The sequence below is a fragment of the Lemur catta genome, chromosome 6 (assembly GCF_020740605.2).
Source record: "Lemur catta isolate mLemCat1 chromosome 6, mLemCat1.pri, whole genome shotgun sequence".
Classification (NCBI taxonomy): Eukaryota; Metazoa; Chordata; class Mammalia; order Primates; family Lemuridae; genus Lemur; species Lemur catta.
The window spans coordinates 52,124,135-52,145,711 of NC_059133.1; the positions used below are offsets into that span (position 1 = coordinate 52,124,135).

General features: G+C 53.5%; 2 protein-coding genes across 6 annotated transcripts; one reads left to right on the forward strand and one right to left on the reverse strand.

Annotated features, from left to right (window-relative positions):
* Positions 1-4,336: 4,336 nt before the first annotated feature.
* Positions 4,337-11,818, forward strand: ARHGAP9 (Rho GTPase activating protein 9). 5 transcript variants are annotated; one of them, XM_045553530.1, is made up of 17 exons: positions 4,337-4,873; positions 5,189-5,412; positions 6,615-6,836; positions 7,032-7,145; positions 7,316-7,420; positions 7,640-7,701; positions 7,830-7,920; positions 8,128-8,223; positions 8,342-8,440; positions 8,697-8,838; positions 8,921-9,028; positions 9,401-9,499; positions 9,665-9,742; positions 9,888-9,941; positions 10,197-10,331; positions 10,675-10,780; positions 11,391-11,818. In XM_045553530.1, exons 1-17 carry the CDS (start codon positions 4,549-4,551, stop codon positions 11,560-11,562), a joined length of 2,232 nt encoding a protein of 743 aa, XP_045409486.1. In that variant the 5' UTR covers positions 4,337-4,548; the 3' UTR covers positions 11,563-11,818. The 5 variants fall into 5 exon arrangements, with proteins under 5 accessions (XP_045409486.1, XP_045409487.1, XP_045409488.1 ...); XM_045553531.1 differs by having other exon boundaries at positions 10,675-10,823; positions 11,391-11,605; XM_045553532.1 differs by lacking the exons at positions 4,337-4,873; positions 5,189-5,412 and adding an exon at positions 6,403-6,512.
* On the reverse strand, positions 11,809-19,203 carry GLI1 (GLI family zinc finger 1). Its single transcript, XM_045553538.1, has 11 exons — positions 19,104-19,203; positions 18,783-18,875; positions 18,317-18,512; positions 17,932-18,076; positions 17,511-17,600; positions 17,282-17,419; positions 16,824-16,973; positions 15,716-15,880; positions 14,996-15,226; positions 14,158-14,425; positions 11,809-13,764 (listed from the first exon to the last, which is right to left on the reverse strand). The coding sequence occupies exons 1-11, from the start codon at positions 19,201-19,203 to the stop codon at positions 12,020-12,022; spliced, it is 3,321 nt and encodes a 1,106-aa protein (XP_045409494.1). The 3' UTR covers positions 11,809-12,019.
* Positions 19,204-21,577: the final 2,374 nt, after the last annotated feature.

The window sequence follows — 21,577 nt, forward strand, 5'->3', positions numbered from 1 at the left end:
AAAAAAATTAGCCAGACAACTACAAATAGAAAAAATTAGCTGGGCATGGTGGTGCACACCTATAGTCCCAGCTACTTGGGAGGCTGAGACAAGAGGATCGCTCACAGCCTAGGACTTTGAGGTTGCTGTGAGCTAGGCTGAAGCCATGGCACTCTACCCTGGGCTACAGAGCAAGATTCTGTCTCAAAAAAAAAAAAAAAAAAAGAAATGAAGCTTTGTCTAAAGGCTTGGAATGTTTTAAGTTAAGATAAAGAAGTCTGTTAATTAGAGACAAGGCACTGGACATATGCCTGACATATGCCCAGACTCAAATGATCTATTAAGTAAATTGATGACCTGTATGTATGGTATAAGCTTTGTCTTGTATAGCCTTAGGCCTGTTAATGAGTTACAAAGGATATCTCCAAGAAGAGGGGGAGGGGCATGAGGAGTATGTCTGACCTCCCTTCTCATAGCCAGCAACTCAGCTTTAAGGTATTTCTGGGGTCTCCTTGGCCAAGAGGGGATCCCTTCAGTCAGGTGGGATGGCTTAAGATTTTATTTTAGTTCACAGTTATGATGGGGTAGGTAAAGCTTGCCATTAGAAGCTCCTAGTTAGGGCCTCTCTAAAGGGTAAAGAGAGGGCTTCTTGTGCAAGTGACCTTTCAGCTGAGATTTCAGTAATGAGTAAGATTTAGCTAGGTGAAGATTGGAGGGAGTGGAGAAGGGAAGTGTTTTAGGTAAAGGAAACAACATATGTAAAGGATCAGAGATCTCAATGCACTTTAAGAATGTGAGGAATTAGTGTAAGGCCTCAGTGTGAAGTTTGTGGCAGGGAGTGTGCAAAGGCTAGACTAGAGAGGGGAAGTTTCTGTAAATCACATTGTAAAATTTGGACTTTACCATGAAGTCAATGAGAAGCTTTGATAAATTTAAGTCAGAGGAGTGGCAGGGCATATTTGTGTTTTAGAAAGGTCACTCTGGCGGTGGTTCATGCCTGTAATCCTAGCACTCTGGGAGGCCGAGGCAGGAGGATCACTCAAGATCAGGAGTTCGAGACCAGCCTGAGCAAGAGCGAGACCCCGTCTCTACTAAAAATAGAAAAAAATTACCTGGGCATGGTGGACATGCCTGTAGTCCCAGCTACTCGGGAGGCTGAGGTAGGAGGATCACCTGAACCCAGGAGTTTGAGGTTGCTGTGAGCTAGGCTGATGCCACGGCACTCTAGCCCGGGCAACAGAGAGAGACTCTGTCTCAAAAAAAAAAAAAAAAAGAAAGGCCACTCTGGTTGTTATGTCAGGAATGGATGGGAGGGGAGGAGGAGAGTTATATGCAAGGAAACTAGTTAGGAAGTTATATCATCCAGGCTAAAGGAGTGGTAGTTGTAGGGATAAAAAGTAGGTGGATTGGAAAAGTATAAGTTGCAGTATTCATTAATCAATAAAGTCAATATGCGTGGTTAGGAAACAAGAGAATTTAAGGTTGGCTGCTAGGTTTCTGGCATGGGCAATAGGGCACACTATGTGCTATAATAGATGATAGTACTTCCTCTATCACAGTGATTATTATCACACTGTATTTTAATTGTTATAAGAGGGCAGAGACCATATTTGCCATCTTAATTTGACAATGCCTAGCACACAGTTCCTGCCTGGCACATATGGTAGTAAGTGTTCAAAAAATATTTATTGAATTTAAATTTACCTGAATAGTGGTACTAGGAGAGGAACAGGTTTGTGGGGAAAGCTGACAAGTTCAGTTTACTCCATACTGAGTTTGTGGTACCTGCAAAATACCCAAGTGGAATTTTTCAGTGGACAGTGGATCAGATCGGGGCTCCAGAGAAAGATCTAGACTGGAGATGTGGTACTTAGCAGCATGTGGAGGTCATTTGAGCTGGGAAGAGAATGAGACCACCCAGGGAGGGTGTGTAAAGTGCAAAGGGCACAGGATCTCAGACATGCTTCTGTGGTTTAAGGAAAGGGCAGAGGAAGGTCATTGCTCATGCCAGAAAGGAGCTGCGGCTAGAAAGGTTAAGAGGGACACCAGCAGAGTGTTTTAGAAAGAGAGACAGGTCAATTGTGTTGCCTGCACTGAGATGTCAAGCAACATAAAGACTACAAAGTGTCCATGCAAGGTCAGAGGTGACCCTGGTGAGAAGTGACCTTGGAAAGGTGAGGAAGTCAGGGGAGAGGAAATGGAGACCCCTGTCTGTAGACAACTCTTTCAGGAAGTTTGACTGTAAAAAAAACGAAGAGAGAGAGAGAGAGACATAGGGTGGTAAATGGAGAGCCCAGCAAGGGGGCGTTTATCTAAAGATGAGAAACTTGGATATTTGTAAAAGTGAATGGGGCTGGATTTGGTGGCTCACACCTGTAATCCCAGGACTCTGGGAAGCCAAGGCAGGAGGATCGTTTGAGGCCAGGGGTTTGAGACCAGCCTGAACAAGAGTGAGGCCCCCCTCTCTACAAAAATTAGAAAAATTAGCTGAACATGGTGGACCATGCCTGTAGTCTCAGCTACTTGGCAGGCTGAAGCAGGAGGATCACTTGAGCCCAGGAGTTTGAGGTTGCAGTGAGCTATGATGACGCCACTGTACTCTAGCTGGGGCAACAGAGCTGAGACTCTGTCTCAAAAAAAAAAAAAAGTGAATGGGAACGAGCCAGTAAAGGGGAGAAGCTAAGGTACAGGAGAGGTAGCTTCAGAGAAGGCAGAGGAGGATGGGATTCCAGCACTTAACAAACACCAGATGAATGAATGAGCGAATGGATGAATTTAATCACTATTTTGGAAGTGGGAAGGAAGAATTGAAGGGTAGGGTTTTGCATGTGTTGAAAGTGAAGTAAACTGAGGAGGAAGGTCACTGAAGAAGAAGCCCAGTACTGACCATCAAGTCCTCAGATCAGGTCAGGGAAAGAGAGCTGGTTCTCTAATGTCACAAGGGGGAGAGGGGCACTCACTCCCCACCTTTCCAAACCCAAACAGAAAGCCTCACATTGTGCAGTGGAGAAACTGAGAGAAGGGAAAAAGAGTGGTCAGGTAAGGAGGAAGCACAAGTGTGGGTGTTAAAGTGCTGGCAATCCAGAGGAGGTCAGCACCCACCTTGCACCAGGGAGAAGCTGACATCAGTCCCCCATCCACCCATCCTAGCATCTTGTACTACTTGTCCCCGATTCAATTGTAGTTAATAAGTTTACTGTGTCATTAGTTAAGATCTGTCTCCCTTTAAGCTCCAAGAGGGCTCATCCCACTCTCTTATCTCCAGTGCCTAACACTGCTCCTTGCATGCAGAAAGTACTCAATCATTTCTTGTCAAGAGCACAAATGAATGAACCCACATACTGAAGTAGTCCCTGCCTGAGAGGCTTATGTATAGAGGATGATATCAAGGCTTCTCAGCTTCCAAAACCGTGTCCTGGATCAGGAGGGTGGTGATATTTCAACTCTGAACCCCTCTGTGTTTCTCCTGTTTTGTCTTTCTCTCCAATTTGATCTTACTATTTCTCTGGCTCTCTGTTTCTCTGTTTCTGTGTCTCTCTGAGTCTGCACAGGAAGCATGCAGCTTTAGGTCTGTGATGATTGGTAATGGAAACATTGATGCTTGTGCAAATTTAATAGAGTCACAAACTTTTTAGTATCTTTGCCATCACCTCCTGTCTCTTTCCCTGTGTTTCTTTCTTTCTTTCTTTCTTTCTTTCTTTCTTTCTTTCTTTCTTTCTTTCTTTCTTTCTTTCTTTTTTTAAGGGGTTGGGGATTGTGAAGTGGGGTGCTCAGTTTCCTTGTTTGTTTGGTTTTTTTCATTGTTGTTGTTGAGACAGAGTATGACTCTGCCACCCTGAGTAAAGTGCAGTGGTGTCATTGTAGCTCACTGCAACCTCCTACTACTGGGCTCTAAGCAATCCTTCTGCCTCAGCCTCCCTGGTAGCTGGGACTACAGGCACGGGCCACAATGCCTGGCTGTTTTTTTGTTTGTTTGTTTGTTTGTTTGTTTTCCTTTTTAGTAGAGATGGGGTTTCTCTCTTGCTCAGGCTGGTCTGGAACTCCTGAGCTCAAGCAATCATCTTGCCTTGGCCTCCCAGAGTGCTAGGATTATAGGCATGAGCTGCTGCACCGGGCCTTTCCCTGTGTTTCTGTCTGAAACCTGATTCTTTTTGCTCATCTCCTTCCTGTGTCCAGCTCAAGACTCCCACCACCACTCAGGACCAACTCCTCCTGCTCCTGGACCATCTGATGGGGCCCACAAGGTACTTGGAGGAAAAATTACTGAGAGCTAGGCTGCCTCTCTGATTTCCTGCCTTGCCGACCATGCAGCCCTGCTGACCACATCCTCTCTCATCATAACTTATATGTTATACTTCCTCACCAGACACATCAATCAGGAGTTCTCAGCCCCCAAAACCAATCTCTGACCTCCACGAGGCCCTCTGCTTTACCCTGTCCTCTCACCCAAGGGTTCCTGTTCTTACATCCCCCCAACACTGCTCTTAGAACCATGTCCCTCTGCCTGGAGGCAGCCAGTCTTGTTTCCTTCTGGATCTCCAATGCCCCTTTTTCCCACAGGTGGCAGTGATGACCACAATGCTGTCTGGCTGGTGGTGGCCAAGTACCTGGGGGAGCCTAGGGCTGGGGCCTCGAAGCCCTTCTCGGGGATCCCAGCTCTGTGCCCTCTATGCCTTTACTTATACTGGGGCAGATGGCCGGCAGGTGTCTCTGGCTGAAGGGGACAGGTTCCTACTGCTTCGAAAGACCAACTCAGACTGGTGGTTGGCAAGGCGCCTGGGAGCACCCTCCACCTCTCGACCCATCTTTGTCCCAGCTGCCTACATGACAGAGGAATCTATTCCTTACCAGAGCCAAGCTACTATCACCCCCAGCCAATCTCTCTGGACTCCTGGTGAGTAAGCCCTAAGCCCTCCCCCATCACCTTCCTACCTCCCTACTTCCCTCCCTGGGAAGTATTGGGAGGATCCACCTCCCCCAAGCTTCTGCTCCTCTTTCTCTTTTTTTCCTCCAATCAGCCTACCCCTCTTTCCCACTGTGGTGTCCCCATCTCCTTGCGTCTCCATCTAGTCCCAAGCCTTCTAGGTCTCGTGTCATTTTCTACAGCCTCCCTCTGTCCTCCTTGTCTTCTTGTGAGCCTCCAGGATGGGGGACCCAGCCAAGATCGTGCCTCTGATCACCTGCCCCCATCCCCCATTTCTGTTTCCAGAACCAAAGTTGTCTCATAGTTCCTTGGAGAAGCCACACCTGTCTCAGGCACTCCCAGGCAGAGGCCAGGCTACCTCTGAGCAGCCTCCCCCTCTTCCCCTCAAAATGTGTAGAAGTGCCAGTGTTGTTAATTTGAGGCCTAGCCTTCTGAAGCCCACCCAGGAAGCACCAAGTGGAAGATCCCTCTCTCAGGAAGACTTGCTGTCAGAGGGCAATTCCAGCATGGTGAGTCATAGCACTTTTTTCTTTTTTTTGAGACAGAGTCTCGCTTTGTTGCCCCGGCTAGAGTGAGTGAGTGCCATGGCCTCAAACTCCTGGGCTTCAGCGATCCTACTGCCTCAGCCTCCCAAGTAGCTGGGACTACAGGCATGTGCCACCATGCCCGGCTAATATTTTCTACATATATTTTAGTTGGCCAGATAATTTCTTTCTATTTTTTTAGTAGAGATGGGGTCTCGCTCTTGCTCAGGCTGGTCTCGAACTCCTGACCTTGAGCGATCCACCCGCCTCGGCCTCCCAGAGTGCTAGGATTACAGGCATGAGCCACCGAGCCCGGCCCATAGCTCTTTCTAAGCACAGTCTATAGATACTTGCTTTGGGGTCCTCCAGGCCCCATGGAGAACAGGACAGATAGCATCCCTGCCCTCAAGGGACTCCCCTGGGGGTGACAAACACACAGAAGTGAAATAACCCTTGGTACCGATAAGCACCAGAAAGGAAAGTTAAGGTGGTAGAGAGTGGCTGAGGTGGTCTGGGGAGGCATCTCCGAGGTGATGGCTGCCTGGATGAAGAAAGAGGCAGCCACAGGCAAACTAGGAGATGAGGACAGCAAGTAACAAAGGCTGCTTGGGACAAGGAACCTGGCACAACAGAGGGACTGAGAGAAGGACGACCCTATGCTTTTTCTTTCGTCCTCCTGATTCCCTGCAGCAGAGGGCAGGGTTTCTCCTGTGTTCTGTCTTGCCAGCTAGGTCACCAGCAAGTCCCCTCTGGGGATGTAACTCCCTGGCTCAGCCCTTTCCCTCTCTCTTACCAGTGGATGGAAAATGGCCCCTCCTCCCCCAAACAGAGGGGTCTCTGACCCTTCTCTGTCTTCTTTTACTCTGCAGGATGTAAGGGTGGGGCACTCCCCTCAACCCCCCCCAAAAAAGCCTGTTCCCCTTTCCTGTGGCCCTGGGGTGGGGGTGGGGTAGGGGAGGAGGGAAGTTGGCAACAGGAAGTGAGGAGAAAAGCAAAGAGGACTGCCAGGGAGAGCATTTTTAAAAAGCGGCTGGGGACTGGGGTTTCTCCCCCAGTACCTGGGTCACCCCAGCCAGGAGCTGGTGGTGAGAAAATGGTGGGGGAGGGAGGAGGAGGCGGTAAGACAGAGACGACTGGGAAAGGGCACAGGCAGAACAGCCACCTCCTTCTTCCCCCTTTCCTGGCAGACAGGACCCCAGCCCCTCATGTCAGAGGCCCCTGTGTACTGTAACCTGGTGGACCTTCGCCGCTGTCCCCGGTCCCCACCCCCGGGCCCTGCATGCCCCCTGCTGCAGAAGCTGGATGCTTGGGAGCAGCACCTGGACCCCAACTCCGGACGCTGCTTCTACATCAATTCGCTAACCGGTTGCAAGTCCTGGAAGCCCCCACGCCGTAGTCGTGGCGAGTCGGTGAGACCTTCCCTCCTGCTTGTCCTGTAGTCCCCCTCAATCTCCTTCTAATTTCCTGCTGAACCCTAAAGGTAGTGTGTTTTCTCTCTGGGGCTCTCAGAAGATCAGAAGAAATCAGCAAAATGTGAGCAGGGTGTGGAGAGCCGGTTGAGGTGGCAGCCGGATGTAGCTTTATCTCCCCCTCCCCTAACCCAGAACCCTGGCTCCATGGACGGGACACAGACCCTGAAAAGGGACAGCGGTGTCCCGAAACCTCACGCAAAGAGCTCAGGATCTGACACAGGGACCCCAGAACTGCTTGGCCCACAGGTGAGATCCCTTCCACCTCCCAATTACATGCAGAAAAAGCCCACTTGTTACGACTTTCTCGTTATCCACCACACCCCCTGCCTCTCACCTGCATCTGCACCCCTCTTCCTCGTACAGCCAGGAACCCTAAGTTAAAGGTTCCTCCAGCTGCTTCTCCAATCCCTTTCTAGGGTTCACCAGGCTTCCGCCGACGCACCTCCCAGCTTGACCCTTCGGACCAGCGTCCAGCCTTGCAGACGCCTAGACCTCTGCCGCAGCTCCTGGACGACCCCCATGTGAATCTCCCATTTCCTTGTGAATGCCAAGATCCTCCCTGCCCCACCCCCCAATTCCTGCTCCTCAAAAACATCTTCCTCTTTCTGGGTATTCTCTCTTACCCAGCCCTCTTCCCCCAACTTTAAGGGACCTCACTCCTGGGAAACCCCTTAGGGAAAGCCGGGGCCACTGTGGAGGGCACAGGGTGATTTACAGATGCTACTCCCTCCACTTCCCAGGAGGTGGAAAAGTCCGGCCTGCTCAACATGACCAAGATTGCCCAAGGGGGGCGCAAGCTCAGGTGAGGAGACCCTGGAATGCACTAGCGTTCTGGGCTGTTAGATTCCGCGTGGTAGAGAGAGGGCCCTCCCCGTGTAATTCTAGAATGACCTTTTCACTACCACTGCTGTTCCCCCTCCGTCCCCGCAGGAAGAACTGGGGCCCATCTTGGGTGGTGTTAGCGGGTAACAGCCTGGTGTTCTACAGAGATCCACCGGCGACTGCGCCCTCCTCAGGCTGGGTGAGTGGGGGTGGGGGGTGCTGGAGGGGTTCTTTCCGCTTCAGGCCAGCTGTGGGGGGGGGGGGGCGGGGCGGGCGGAGGTGGAGAGGGCGGTGTAGAGGAAGGTAAAGGAGGGAGGAAGCCTCCCACCTCCTTGCAGCCCTCTGGGTGAGAAGGAAGCAGTGAGGCAAACAACATCAAGGCCTCAGTTTCTCCCTTAATTGCCAGGGGCCAGCGGGCAGCCGGCCAGAAAGTAGCGTGGACCTGCGAGGGGCGGCCCTGGCGCACGGCCGCCACCTGTCTAGCCGCCGCAATGTCCTGCACGTGAGTGCCCTCGCGGGCGTCTCCAAAGCCCCACCTGACCCGAGGGATCTCCCGCTCGGCCTCCCTGCTTTCTGACCTCCTCCCTGTTGACCCAAGCCTTTCCCGGCCGGCCCCTCAGATCCGCACGGTCCCTGGCCACGAGTTCCTGCTGCAGTCGGACCACGAGACCGAGCTGCGAGCCTGGCATCGCGCGCTGCGGGCGGTCATCGAGCGGCTGGTTAGATGGTTGGGAGACCTGGGAGAGGCTTGAGCCGGGACGGGCCAGGGGAGTCGGGTAGGAACAATAGGAGTCAGAGGGAGGTGGGGGGCAGGGTGGTCCCGGCGTAGAGCCCTGGCCTGGGATGGGGCTAGGACGTGGGACCCCAGCAGCCGGTTGGGGTCTCCTTGCGTCCAGCTAGGGGTGCAGATTTCTCTCCTCTCTCTTCCAACGTCCGACGCGGCCTCCGCCGCCCCTGCCCCGCCCCCGGGTCTAGGATCGGGAGAACCCCCTGGAGCTGCGTCTGTCAGGCTCCGGACCTGCGGAGCTGGGGGAGCTGAGCGCAGGGGAGGACGAAGAAGAGGAGTCGGAGCCGGTGTCCAAGCCGCTACTGCGCCTTAGCAGCCGCCGGAGCTCCAGTAAGGGGCGGGTCGTGGGAGCCGGGCCTGCAGCGCCCGGCGGGAGCCCGCCGGCAGCTCTGACTCTACCTGCCTCCTACAGCTCGGGGTCCGGAAGGCAATGAGCAGAACCGCGTCCGGAACAAACTAAAGCGGCTCATTGCGAAGAGACCGCCCCTGCAAAGCCTGCAGGAGAGGGGTCTGCTCCGAGGTGAGATGGGCTGTGCTCCTTTGTGCCTGCTTTAGTGTTTTTGCAGCACTTTTACATCCTGATGTGGGCACCAGCCCCATTTCATGGATGAGAAAACCTCAGCGAAGCTCAGAGTAGAGCTTCCCAGAAATATTAATAGATCACAGCCTTCTGAGACCACTGCTTTTCCCAGTACTCCAGATTGTTTGGGGGAGGGGTGGGGAGAGGTATACCCCCTTGCCAGATTGTTTTGGGGGGGTATACCTCCTTCCCCAGGCCTGGCACAGACAGGCAGAAGGGCTGGCCCTAATTGGGGGTGAAGACATGTGGTTGAGAAGAGCTTCCATGAGTGACCCTGGCGCTGGCTTCCCACCTCACTCTGTGTCTCCCCAGACCAAGTATTCGGCTGCCAGTTGGAATCACTGTGCCAACGGGAAGGGGACACGGTGCCCAGCTTTATGCGGCTCTGCATTGCTGCTGTGGATAAAAGAGGTCATTTTTCCAGAGACCCCAGAATCCCCTTCTAACAGACCAAGGCCTAGAATCTTCACCTCTCCCATCCTAGTCTTCCTACTCTGCTCTTTTTCTCTCCACCCTCAGCTGCCTCACCATACTTTAGAACAGCAGTTCTTATCTTCTTCCTGCCTCATCTCCTAGGTCTAGATGTGGATGGCATTTACCGTGTGAGTGGGAACTTGGCAGTGGTCCAGAAACTTCGCTTTCTGGTGGACAGAGGTGAGAAGGCTTGTGGGCAAGTAGTAGTACTAAGAACTGCATGCCTCAGGACCATGGGGGGTTGTGAGGGCGCTGGCAGAACAGGGAGGCCTTCTGGTTGGAACTACATGTCTTAGCTCCTGATTTCTCCTCATACATGTTGCAGAGCGGGCGGTCACCTCCGATGGGAGGTATGTGTTTCCAGAACAGCCAGGACAAGGTACTTACATGGAAGGCCCCTCAGACCCCTAAGCCTTCCCCCTGCCTTCTTTGCTCCCCATGGATTCCCCCATGCCCCACTCCTGGAAGGGTTGTCCCCATCCTCACCTTTGCTGTCTTGCCCCACTGTGAACACTCCAGGCATTCCTATGGTCTGCCTTGACTGGATTTCTCCAGAACTCCTGATCTCTCAGTCTCTGGGTCTCTCTGGCCCTTCATGGGTCCTGAATCCCCCTGTACCTCTTTCTCCCTCCAGAAGGCCGGTTAGATTTGGACAGTGCTGAGTGGGATGACATTCATGTGGTCACCGGAGCCCTGAAACTTTTTCTCCGTGAGCTGCCCCAGCCTCTGGTGCCCCCACTGCTCCTGCCACATTTTCGTGCTGCCCTTGGTAAGAGTTGGGAGCCTTGGGCAGCATCCTTGATATGGGGGCCACGAGTGGTAAAGAATAGAATAGAATAGAGGTTCCCTTAACACTCTCCTGTCCCATCCTGGCCACAGAGATGGAAAATAACTTTCAACTCATATGCCAATTCATTTTTTTGTGAATGTTTAGAGGGCTATGTTGAAAAGAATTCTGAGGCTACAGCTGGGCTATGTGAAAAAGAAAGCTGTAATAGATTAATGATGTCTTCCACGAGTATGGGAAAGCATAGTGAGTTTACCCACCCTGTCCTAGCACCTTCCTTAACCTCACTCCCATGCCTTTCCCATCACTCTTTCTCTCTCTCTAGCACTCTCCGAATCAGAGCAGCGCCTGTCTCAGATACAAGAATTAATAGGCTCGATGCCAAAGCCCAACCATGACACTCTGCAGTACCTCCTGGAGCATTTATGCAGGTCAGGAAGACTGAGCATCTTTGTGCTGTCATGGGAGGATGAGGTGGGCATGCAGCAGGGACTCTGTTTAGGGTGGGTAAGGGTAACGAAGCACCTAAGTTTAGTGGGCAGTTGAGGAGACAGGCAACCTCTGTGCAGAAGGCATGTTACCAGGGTCAGAGCATTTGGATAGGTCAACATCAGATGGGGAAATGGGACCAAGACAAGCCCAGGGATGCTGTGAGAGAAATAAAGGAAATCTTACTTCTCCCTTCCCTCTGCCTTTTTGTCTCCCACTGGAGCAGTGGTGATGGCTTGTTTAGCTGGGCTGGGCCTGGGCAGCGACTGCTGAGAGGGGATGGCCATTTAAATTAAAGCCTCCCAAACTGTGAACAGAGAGGACTCTTGGGACAGTCCCCTGAAGCTGTATAGAGGCAGTTGTATCCTAGCTGTATCTTCAGGTTGTATCCTGAAGGTTTCTTCCCTCCTCCTAGGCTCTCCCCATGGTTTCTTTCAGTCACCATAGGGATCCCAGAGTGAACAACTCCCCACTCAAACCTCTGAAGGGTTAGATTGATTCGAAGTGGCAAGCTGCTGCCTTATATCCCCTTCCCTTGGCTTTTGCCCACAGGGTGATAGCGCACTCAGATAAGAATCGCATGACTCCCCACAACCTGGGAATTGTGTTTGGACCAACCCTGTTTCGGCCAGAGCAGGAGACATCAGACCCAGCAGCCCATGCCCTCTACCCTGGGCAGCTAGTCCAGCTGATGCTCACCAACTTCACCAGCCTCTTCCCTTGACATGGGCAAGGAAGAAGAGAACATGTATTTCTAATGATCTCCATTGGTGGTGGTGTGTTGTTTTGAGGGCATCCCCTTAAATCCTGTGTCTCCTAGATGACTGTCTCCATCTTTGTGAGTCTGTCCTGAGGGCTTGGGATGGGGTAAGGGAGCTTCTCTAAAGAGGAAAGCGAGTGGATTAATCCCTGCTTCTCTTTTTATTCACTGTTATCACTCCTCCCCAAGAGAGTAACACGTAAAGCAGCATTCTTTCTGATGCAGTTCCTTTATTAACAGGAAACAGTGTCATGGTCAAATTCCTCCTTAAAACATGTACAGACTATATACAACCACCAGTCCAACCTCCTATCCCCTGGGGCATCTTGTGCAGGGGGCTGCAGCTTCTCCCCCTGACTCTCTGGAGGGATGGAAGCCCCTTAGGAAAAGCAGATCTGTGATGGATAAAGTTCCCCACTCTTCAGGCACTAGAGTTGAGGAATTGTGTCTCCCCAGGCAGGGATCTCAGTAAGACACTCATGTTGCCCACAGCCATGTTGGGGGTCCCAGAGGGAGGTGGGGTGTGTTCAGAGCTGCCCCCCTGATCGTGGGAATGGGGAGGACTCAGACCCTGGGCCTCATCCAGAATAGCCACAAAGTCCAGCTGAGTGTTGTCAAGATCAAGAGAGTCCAGAGGGTTACATACCTGCCCTTCGGGAGGCGGGTACAAGGCAGGACCCCCTCCTAGCCTGCCCACCTCAGGATGGCCACAGCTGGGGTTGGTGCCTCCCACCTTGAGGGGCCCATAGCAAGTGGGCAGTGGGGGCAGAAGTCGGGGTGGTGCTGCTGCCCTGTGGGAAGCCGTGTTTGCACCCACCACAAAATTTTCGTGGCACAGTGAAGGGGTGGGATAAGAGCCTGACTTGTGATTGGGCAAACTGGGTGCAAAGCCAGGTCCATATGTGGTCACTGGGGCTTTAGCAGGGTTTGGGCTAACCTGAGAACCCCCCAGAAATTTGGGACTCTGGTAGGGAGGTTCCTGGACTGGAGCATCACCCCTTCCCCCAGCCTCCCACAGCAGCTCCTGTTGAGACTGAACATAATTACACACACGCTGAGCCTTGAGCTGTCCTGTGGAATGAGCGGGGGCATCAAAATCCAGGCCAGGCCTGGGTTCAGAAGGAAGATAATCAGGGGGTGGCTGCGTATAGGGACCTGGCTGGGGATATTGGGGAGGAGGGGGCTGAGGGTAGTGGGAGAACAGAGGCTGTGGGCGTGGAGGCCCCTCATTGGGATGGGCATTGAGGCAGGGTGCCAGTCCTGTGGAGTCAGACCCCACTGGGCACCCCTGTTCCGGTTTGACCTGCACTTGTCCATAATGTTCAAGTCGAGGACACTGGCTATAGGCTCTGCTTGGAGGCTTGGGGCCTGGGTACAGCCCAGAGTGGGAAGAGAACTCACCCCATGTTTCTGGTGTGGGGTCAGAATATGAAATCTGCTGGGGACAGGGGTTGGGGCTGTAGTTGGTGGGTGGACCAGGCCCAAGGGGCAGGGAGCCTGGACCCCTAGCTCCATAAGGTTCAGCTGCTGCCCCTTCAGGTCCCCCATATCCCAGAGTATCAGCAGGTGGAAAGTCCATATAGGGGTTCAGACCACTGCCCATCATGGAGGTCCCAACCTCTGGCTCCTCCCGTAGCCCTCTAGTATCCATGGCAACATTCTCAGTGATACTAGGGGGCTGTGGTGAATAGACAGAGGTTGGGAGGTGGGGATCGAGGTTCCTTCCTCCCCCTGCCACAGTCAGGGGAGTGTGGACACAGCCCAGGCTCTTGAACCGCTGGACTCTGGCTGGAGCAGGGCGGTCAGCAGCCCGGGCTGGGTCACTGGCCCTCCGGGTGACCCCTGCATTGGGGTTGTATCCTGGATATTCAGCTCGGCTTCTCCAAGGAGGTGCAGGAAGACCCCCTATCCGATCCAGGCTGGGTGCTACAGTGGGTGGAGTACCACCCCCTCTGGCTGAGGCATATTTTGCCCGGAGCAGGTAGTGCTGGGCAGGCGTGAGGCCGGGAAGGGAGGATGCGCCATTCTCTGGTGGGGAGCCTGGGGGAAAAGGGGAGGCCAGGGAGGAGCGGCGGCTGACAGTATAGGCAGAGCTGATGCTGCTGGAGCTGCTGCTTCGGCGGTCAAGGGACACTGGGGGGCCCAGACGGCGGGACACAGGGGTGCCTGCAAGTGAGGGAGAAAAGGAGAAAAGGCAGGGTGATTAGGGAGCCCCCTGAATCTCACCCTGCCTCCCCCATGTGACAGAGATAAGTTTTTTATCCCTAACCACTTGGTTCTATCTTCTATTTCTCCCATGCCTATTCTGCTTCTGGTCACCAGAGCAGCAGTGAACAGTCATACACGTTGTACGCTGCACAACCCTAGGGAATAGCTTTCACATCATGGACTTTGTATGTTTATATATCACAAGACACAATAGAAAGTGTCTTGAGGAAGAGGGACCTATTTCTAATTGTAAAAAGGTGCCATATGGCAGCCCTTGAAGGGTGGCCTCCTCCCAACCTCAGGGCAGGTCCATATCTCAGCCCAGCAACACCTCCCACACCCAGGTCTCACCAGTGTGGGACAAGCTGGGCAGTTTGAGACCCCGGGTCCCTACTGGCCGGAGTTGATGCAGCTGGTCCAGCCTGAGGTTCTCAAGGCGGTGAAGAGTAGACAGACCAGTACTGGCAATGCAAGGCCCCTCGTCCAAGCTAGACAGGTCCTCAGTGCTGCCCCCTGCATTGCCAGTCATTTCTACACCGCTGTCTGTGTTGGCTGCGCTGCCTGCCGGGGAGTGGTCACTGCTGCAAGACGACTGGGCCCCAGGGCTTGGCTGTGGCTTCTGTGGAGAAGATGAAGGCTGAGGGCAGCACCCCTTCCCCACAGCTCCCTCCACCTGGGGAGTGGCTGAAGTCTGAGTCCTAGTGACTGCTGGGGCCAAGGGGAGGCTTATAAGCATAGAGAGGGCTGAGCAGGCGAGAGACTATGTTTGATGAGAAGGGCCAAGGCTAGAGCACAGACTGGGCTCAAATTCTTGCTCTTAGTTCTATGACCTTGAGCAATTTCTCTAGGCCTGAGTTTCCTCATCTGAAAATAGGGAGAACGAGTCCTTTTGTCATGAGTTTGTTGTGCGGAGTACATGAAATTATACATGTAAAAGGCTTGGAACAATATTCTAAGTGCTATTTAATATTTAAGAAAGAGTTTGTTGAACGTATTAAATAATTAATGATACTAAAATCCCTAGATTTTGAGTAGCCCAAGGAACAACACTAGGATGGAAGACAGAAGGACTGGCCACAAAAGAGTGCTTAACATAGAAGGAGATGGATGGGTTGGGAAGGAACTACTAGAAAGATGTCCACAAGGCAGGCTGGGGTATGGAGGCAGGCGGTTGCCTAGGCTGTCTCACCATGGCACCCTCTGGCACGGCCAATCTGCTCTCCTCCCTGATGGGGCCTCCTTCCAGCTCTCTCTTGGGCTCCACTGTGGAAAGGGATGGTGTCCGGGGCAGGGGGCCATCCCCACGGTGCCGCTTGGTCACATGAGCATCAGGACCATGCACTGTCTTGACATGTTTTCGGAGCGAGCTGGGATCTGTGTAGCGTTTGGTGCAGCCAGGGAGTTTACACACGTACGGCTTCTGTTGAGTGGACAGTGAAGACAGAAAGCAAAGCGATCAAAGCAGAGAATGCAGAATGAATGGGGAAGAGCGCTGATGATGAGAGGGGTAAGGGAGGAACACACACTGCCCAAGGAAGGAAGGAAGGTGGGGGCCCATGGGTGGGAGTAAAAGATGAGGGGATTCGGGGAGGAGTGGGAAAACTGACAGCCCAGGCCTGGGAAAAATGAGGAGATGAACCCAGGGCTGTGAGGCCCCACAGATTCGGGGATTGGGGGAGTCTCCTCCAGACTGGGTCTATTTTAGGTTAGCCCTTCGGCGGGTTAGAGGTAGGAGGAGGAGTGGTGAGTGGAAATTCTTGGTTCCAGGAAGGCCTTCTCTAGGGGAATTATATGGGAAGGGGGAACTCACCTCTGTGGAGTGGGTGCTGGGCTAAGGGAGTTCTTATGGGGTAATCTCCCAGGTAGGTGACTTCTCAAGTGGGGAGGGTCTCTTAGTAGGGGCATTCACCTCATTGGAGTGTGTCCGATTCTGGTGCTTGGCTCTGTCACTGGCATTGCTGAAGGCTTTACTGCAGCCCTCGTGCTCACACATGTATGGCTTCTCACCCGTGTGTGACCGCAGGTGTGTCTTCAGGTTTTCGAGGCGTGAGTATGACTTTCGGCACCCTTCAAACTGGAGGACGTGTGGGGGTCAAAGGACAGCTCTCAGATAGAAGGACATGGAGATTAAAGGAACCCTAAATCTTCACAGGACATACATCAGAGAATATAACTCAACCAGAGGGCACTGGGGCTTCAGAATTCCAAAAATTAAGGGACAAGGTCAGGCAAGAGTTGAGGGAAGAGAAGCAGCTGGAGGCACTCTGCCTTTGGGGACATGGAGACTAGGCAAAGAGCATCTCCTCATCAAGCCAGAGCAGATCTCCCTGCATGGGAATCTTAGACTGTCCTAGGAGGGGTCTTCCCAGGGAACGGGCTTATGAGGGTGTCTTATGTCCTTGGTATAGGGCTTACCCATTAGGCAGAGTAGTAGGCACAGTACTGAGGGCTCATAATGTTAATACTTGTTTTTGTTTTTTTTTTTGAGACAAAGTCTCTATCTGTCACCCCATGGTTGGAGTGCAGCGGCATCATCATAGGCCCCTGCAACCTCTAACTCCTGGGCTCAAGCGATCCTCTTGCCTCAGCCTCTGAGTAGCTGGGACTGCAGGCACAGGTCACCATGCCCAGCTATTTTCTCTATTTTTAGTAGAGACAGGTTCTTGCTTTTGCTCAGGCTGATCTCAAACTCTTGAGCTCAAGGGATTCTCCAGCCTCAGCCCCCCAGAGTGCTAGGATTACAGGTGTCAGCCACCGCACCTGGCCAAGGGCTCATAATACTTTAAGGGGCCCTCAAACATGTTTTAATTTCTTTTAAAATCAAGGGGGAAAAATGAGCTTTTATGTCTAAAAAAATGTTTTATTATATACCAATATGTTAATCTTTATGCTAACAGAGCCATAAAAATATAATTATTTATGAAGGGACCTACAACTGCAAAAGTCGGCCGTGCCCTACCTTGATGGTGAGCCCCAATTTAGGGAGAGACCGTGGGCTTGGGAAGTGGGTGCCTCACCGTGCACTTGTGTGGCTTCTCGCCCGTGTGTCTGCGCATGTGCACCACCAGCATGTACTGGGCTTTGAAGGGCCTCAGCTCCCTGGAGCAGCCCCCCCAATGGCACACAAACTCCTTCCGCTCCCCGTGGATGTGCTCACTGTTGATGTGCTGAGGGAGAAGATGCAGAGGCTCTCCAAGGGCTCCCCTATGCCCCAGAGACCCAGAACAGACCTTCCCCTCAACCCCCTAGTCCTTCTCCATGGCCCACCTCATGGAGGAAGAAGAGGCAGGAAGAACATCATATTCCACATCTCAGTTCTTCCAGCTCTCTAAGGCAAACTACAGCTCATTCTGCCTACCGACTGAGCATTTAACCTCAGGCTCCTCTGACCTGCCCTCAGACAGATTCCACAATGTCCCATTCAAAATCTCCTACAGGCTCCAGCTAACCATTCCTGCTACCCCCTAGGGCTCACGTGCACCAGCTGCTCCTGGGAGTCAAATTCCTGGCTGCATCCATCCCAGCGGCAGTCAGTCTCATACACAGATTCAGGCTCAGGCTTCTCCTCTCTCTCGAGGTCCTCTCGCCCATCCAGCATCCCCAACAGGGGATCCTAGGGCAGGAGGGGCAATCTTAGAGTCACTTGGGCAACAGTTTTTGTTTTGCTGAGGTCCCAAAGAAAAAGCCCCCACCCATCTCCTTACCTGTGTGCCAGTGGAGTTGGGGCTGGACATATCGCCTTCTAAGGGCTCCTCTGGGCACTTGCCAACCAGCATGTCCAGCTCAGACTTCAGCTTCCCCAGGGAAAGAGGTGAGGGTGGTGAGGGTAGGAGTGGGCAGAAGGAAGAGGGAGCTGAGGCAGGTGTTCTTGCCCTAAGTGCCCACCCAAGCAGCTGGAATCCCTGGGTTTGGAAGGGACTTCCTCCTCAGACTGGTGAATGGGATGGGCAAAAGGTGGGATCCCATTTGGAAGCATCTGATTCAACCCAAGGAGTGAACTCTGGCACCCACACCTCTACTTTTCTGGTACCAAAAATATTTACATCCATTGTCCTTCCTTTCCCCTACAAAGTCCACCACCCACCACCCTGAGCTGAGGGAAATCAGCAATATGGAGACTCTCACCTGGCAAGTTGGGAGGGGTCCCCGGGACTGAGGATGAGGCATCATCCCAACCCGAGCAGAGTCATGGGGACCACAGGGCTGGATCCCGAAGGAAGGTGAGGTCCCTTTTTGGTGATTCATCTGGGGTGGGAATCCCAGAGATGGGCTGAGGAGAAGGAGAAGAGGCAGTTACTTAAGACTGTCAAAAGTCTCAGGAGGTCTTGAAGGTTTTCTGGAAGACCTGGTATTTGAAGTGGTTGAGCAGTCCCAGGGAAGTACTGAGGAGGGTTTCAATGCCTTTGAAATGATAAGGATTCAAACTGGGCCAGGAGGTTTGGAGGGCTGGAGGCTTCTAATGGGTTTTGGTAGGGGCTTCAGGGGCCTCTTAGCATGGGGCTGCCTGCACCTCATGGTGCCAATGGAGAGATGGCCATAAGAGCCTCCTGGAGACGTGCAGCGTGAGTTGATGAAAGCCACAAGGGAGCTGGGCGAGGTGCGGATAACCGTCTGCAGGTCCAGGCTGGCATCCGACAGAGGTGAGATGGAAAGTGCTCGCTTCTTGGTTAACTTGACTCCACTCCGGGGAGGGGGAAAGAGTGGGCCTGGGGCAGGAGACAGGGCACATAGATATGATAAAGGGGCATTTCTCTCCATGCACCCAACCTGTGGGTTCCGACTCCTGGCAAAGAAAAAATGATACACTTAACTCTGCTTTGCCCAGCTGATCCCATGTGTGACCTCTTGATGGTGCTCTGACCCCTCATGTCTCCAAGCATTTCCTCCTCCAAGTTAGATCCCCAGCCCTCCCACTGTCTCCTTCACAACAAGTTCCAGAGGGGCAGAGAAGGAAGAGGTGTTGCCTGAGGCCTCACCCTCAGTGCAGCTGTTGGTCTCTCTGGCTGGCCCATAACTGTGGGGACCGGACATGAGGTTGGCTTGGTGGCAGAAGGGCAGACCAGACAGTCCTAGAAAAGAGAGACAGCTGGAATGGGGGATGGGTACGGAGGACACATACACCTCACCTTAAAACCCCAGGCAAGACCTGATCCCAGATTCCAAGCCCATATGATATGGGGCCTCAAATCCTCTTGTAGATGGGAAACTGGCATGGGGTGGAGCTGGGAGAGAGATCCTGGGGCTGGGTGAGAGATGTGCCAAGTTCTCAGGCCTCAGCGATTGATATATGCACTGACCTTCTGTCCCCATGCTGGGGGCTCCCTGACTGGGGAGGGGCCGGACACAGCAGGGCTCGCCATAGCTACTGACTGGTGGTGGGGTCATTGAGTTGAACATGGTGTCTCAAAGGAGGGTGTGAGTCACTGCAGAAGGGGAAGGTAGATCTGCAAGTTACAAAGGTGGAGGGAAATAGGGAAGGTCAGATGACAATCTTAGGCACAGAACCCTGGGCAGAACTCTTTCTCCTGTGCTCCCAGCCCCTCTAAGTCATCTACCATAGAAATCAAGTTGAACAGAGCATCATTCAGCCAAGGAAGAGGTAAGGAGAAACGCCACAAAGAGGCAGAGGCAGTCTAATCTTGTAGTCTTGGGGATCTTTTTGGAAATGGGCAGGAGCTTTGCCTGGGTGGTGTGTGTGTGTGTGTGTGTGTTAGGGGAGGTGTTATGGACAAATTGTGCCTATAAGAGTTTCAAATGATTTTAATGCCATGGACCTTCTACTTCTTCTTCCTCTAACCATAACCGGCTTTGAGGGGTGAGATGGGGGGAACTCGTGATGGATCTGACTTCAAGCACTGGGCTCCTTTGCCTTTCCTTCACTTGCCACTGCCCAGGGACAGCCCGTCTACAATCTCCCTGGTGTCCAGCAGAGGGAGCACTCGCCACAGCCTACAGAGAGGCCGGTGGGGCCAGAACGATCTGCCGCCTTCCAGGCAGAAAACTGTGCGGAGGAGGGGGTAAGATTTCTGAGGAGAGTCTCCCAGGTCAGTTGGGTACAAAGGATGAAGTAGGAAAGGCTGGTGTTATTCTGGGGCTGTTTCAATCCGGGCCCACCTAACCCTTTTGGTCTCTGTTTTTGGGGACCAGGAAAGGGACTGTAAGGGAAGGCTTTGAGAGAGTGAAAAAACTAAGTCACCATCCATTAGAAAGGAGTCGTGAGGAAGGAGAGGGTGCTGCTGTCCCTTTCTCTTCTCAAACTCCAATTTTCAATCCACCCCGGGTTTTCTGGTCTCCCGGGAGTGAGGGTGGGGTGGGGCGGGGTGGGGTGTAGAACAACCAGGAGCGGGCCGGCGGGCGCGGTGGGTGATCCCGGGATGCTGGGATTTAGGGTGAGGGCGGAGTAAGATGGGGAGCGGAACCCGGACCCCACGACCCAGCCCGAGCCCCGCGTCCTGAGCTGTGCCCTCCCTTGCTACTGCCTTCCCTGCCGAGATCCGGATCCCACATCCAAGACCTCCCAACTCGACCTTGGCGCTAATGTTGGGGGTGGGGGGCACAGCTGGCTGGCAGCTGGAGGGGGGGACACTTCTCCCTCCTCCTTCCTCTATGACTCACCCAGGGGAAGGAGGCGGGCTTGCAAACGAACCCCCAAACCCTACAGACTCCCCCAAACTTGCCTACTCATCAGCCTGCCCCACTGCCCAGCCGCCAACGAGCCTCGATGGAAATGGGCAACATCCCTCCTCGCCCACGCGTGCCACAGGCCACCCATGTCTCCCCTTCACACTAGTAAAAAAAAAATATCGCCAACTTTTCCAGCTTCAGTAAAGTTTTTCTGGGGTGTGGATGAGAGTGCAGGATGGGACAGGGAGCTCTAAGGTTACCCTGCCGAAGGACTGAATTATCTTCGGTGTCTCCCTGTTTTCCTGAGTCCCCCTCGCACCCCCGCTCCCCAACTCCCAGGAGTCGGCTCCGCCCCCCTTCTCCCAGTCCCGCCTTCCCCGCCCCCGTGCCTCCTCGGCCCACCCAAGTCGCCGCCGCAGGCTCTGGCTGCAGACGGCTCCGCTTCCCCCGCCCGCCCCGGGAGCCCAGTCGAGCGAGCCGTAGTTGGGGGGCGGGGGGAGGCGGGACACATTCTTGCCTCCTCCTCTCAGAGCATCCGGAAAGCGGGCAGTGGCTCCCTGGGGGGCACTATTAGAGGGTGGGGGTCCCCGTGGTGGGGTGAGAAAGAAAGAAGAATCCATAAACTATGGGGGAGAGAAAGTGACTGGATAAATAAAATAAGGTGTGTATGAGGAGAAGGAGGGGCCAGGACACCTTAGGTTCAGGGTATCCCAGCCAGCTTCCCAAGGGTTAACCCCTCCAGACCCCCGGGAACCCCCTAGTGACGTCAAGGGCGGGGTCTGAGCCTCCGGGCGGGGATGCCTGCAAGATAATAGGGTGGGGGGGAGGTCTCTGGACCCCGCCCCCTAGGGAAAACCACCCTTATTCCGGCCCTAACATCTCCCCCGGGAAACCGCCCGCCTTCTCCCTCTACCGGAACGTAAAGATCTATCCTATGAAGACCCCAGTTCTCAGCCCCCTAAAACCTTCAGTCTTCAATCTCTTCAGTCTTCAACTGGGTCCCCTTTCCCTAATCCTGTCCCCAAAGCTAGCTGCCCAGGGCTGATTGTTTCGGGGTCATGGGGCCTGAAAGAGGATTCAGAGCGGGGAGCAAGGGCAGGCAGGGTGGTCTGAGCCAGGGAAGGGGCCTCGGTCCCCAGCTCCCGTT

Excerpts from the sequence above, each read along its gene's own strand:
- GLI1 (XM_045553538.1), bottom strand. The coding sequence starts at position 19,203 with ATGTTCAACTCAATGACCCCACCACCAGTCAGTAGCTATGGCGAGCCC. Across the intron at positions 18,513-18,782 it reads GACCAACAGCTGCACTGAGG|GCCCACTCTTTCCCCCTCCC; the intron begins GTGAGGCCTCAG and ends CTCCTGCCCCAG. Across the intron at positions 17,420-17,510 it reads CCAACTCCACTGGCACACAG|GATCCCCTGTTGGGGATGCT; the intron begins GTAAGGAGATGG and ends CTCCTGCCCTAG.
- ARHGAP9 (XM_045553530.1), top strand. The coding sequence starts at position 4,549 with ATGACCACAATGCTGTCTGGCTGGTGGTGGCCAAGTACCTGGGGGAGC. Across the intron at positions 7,146-7,315 it reads CAGAACTGCTTGGCCCACAG|GGTTCACCAGGCTTCCGCCG; the intron begins GTGAGATCCCTT and ends ATCCCTTTCTAG. Across the intron at positions 9,500-9,664 it reads TGCTGCTGTGGATAAAAGAG|GTCTAGATGTGGATGGCATT; the intron begins GTCATTTTTCCA and ends CTCATCTCCTAG.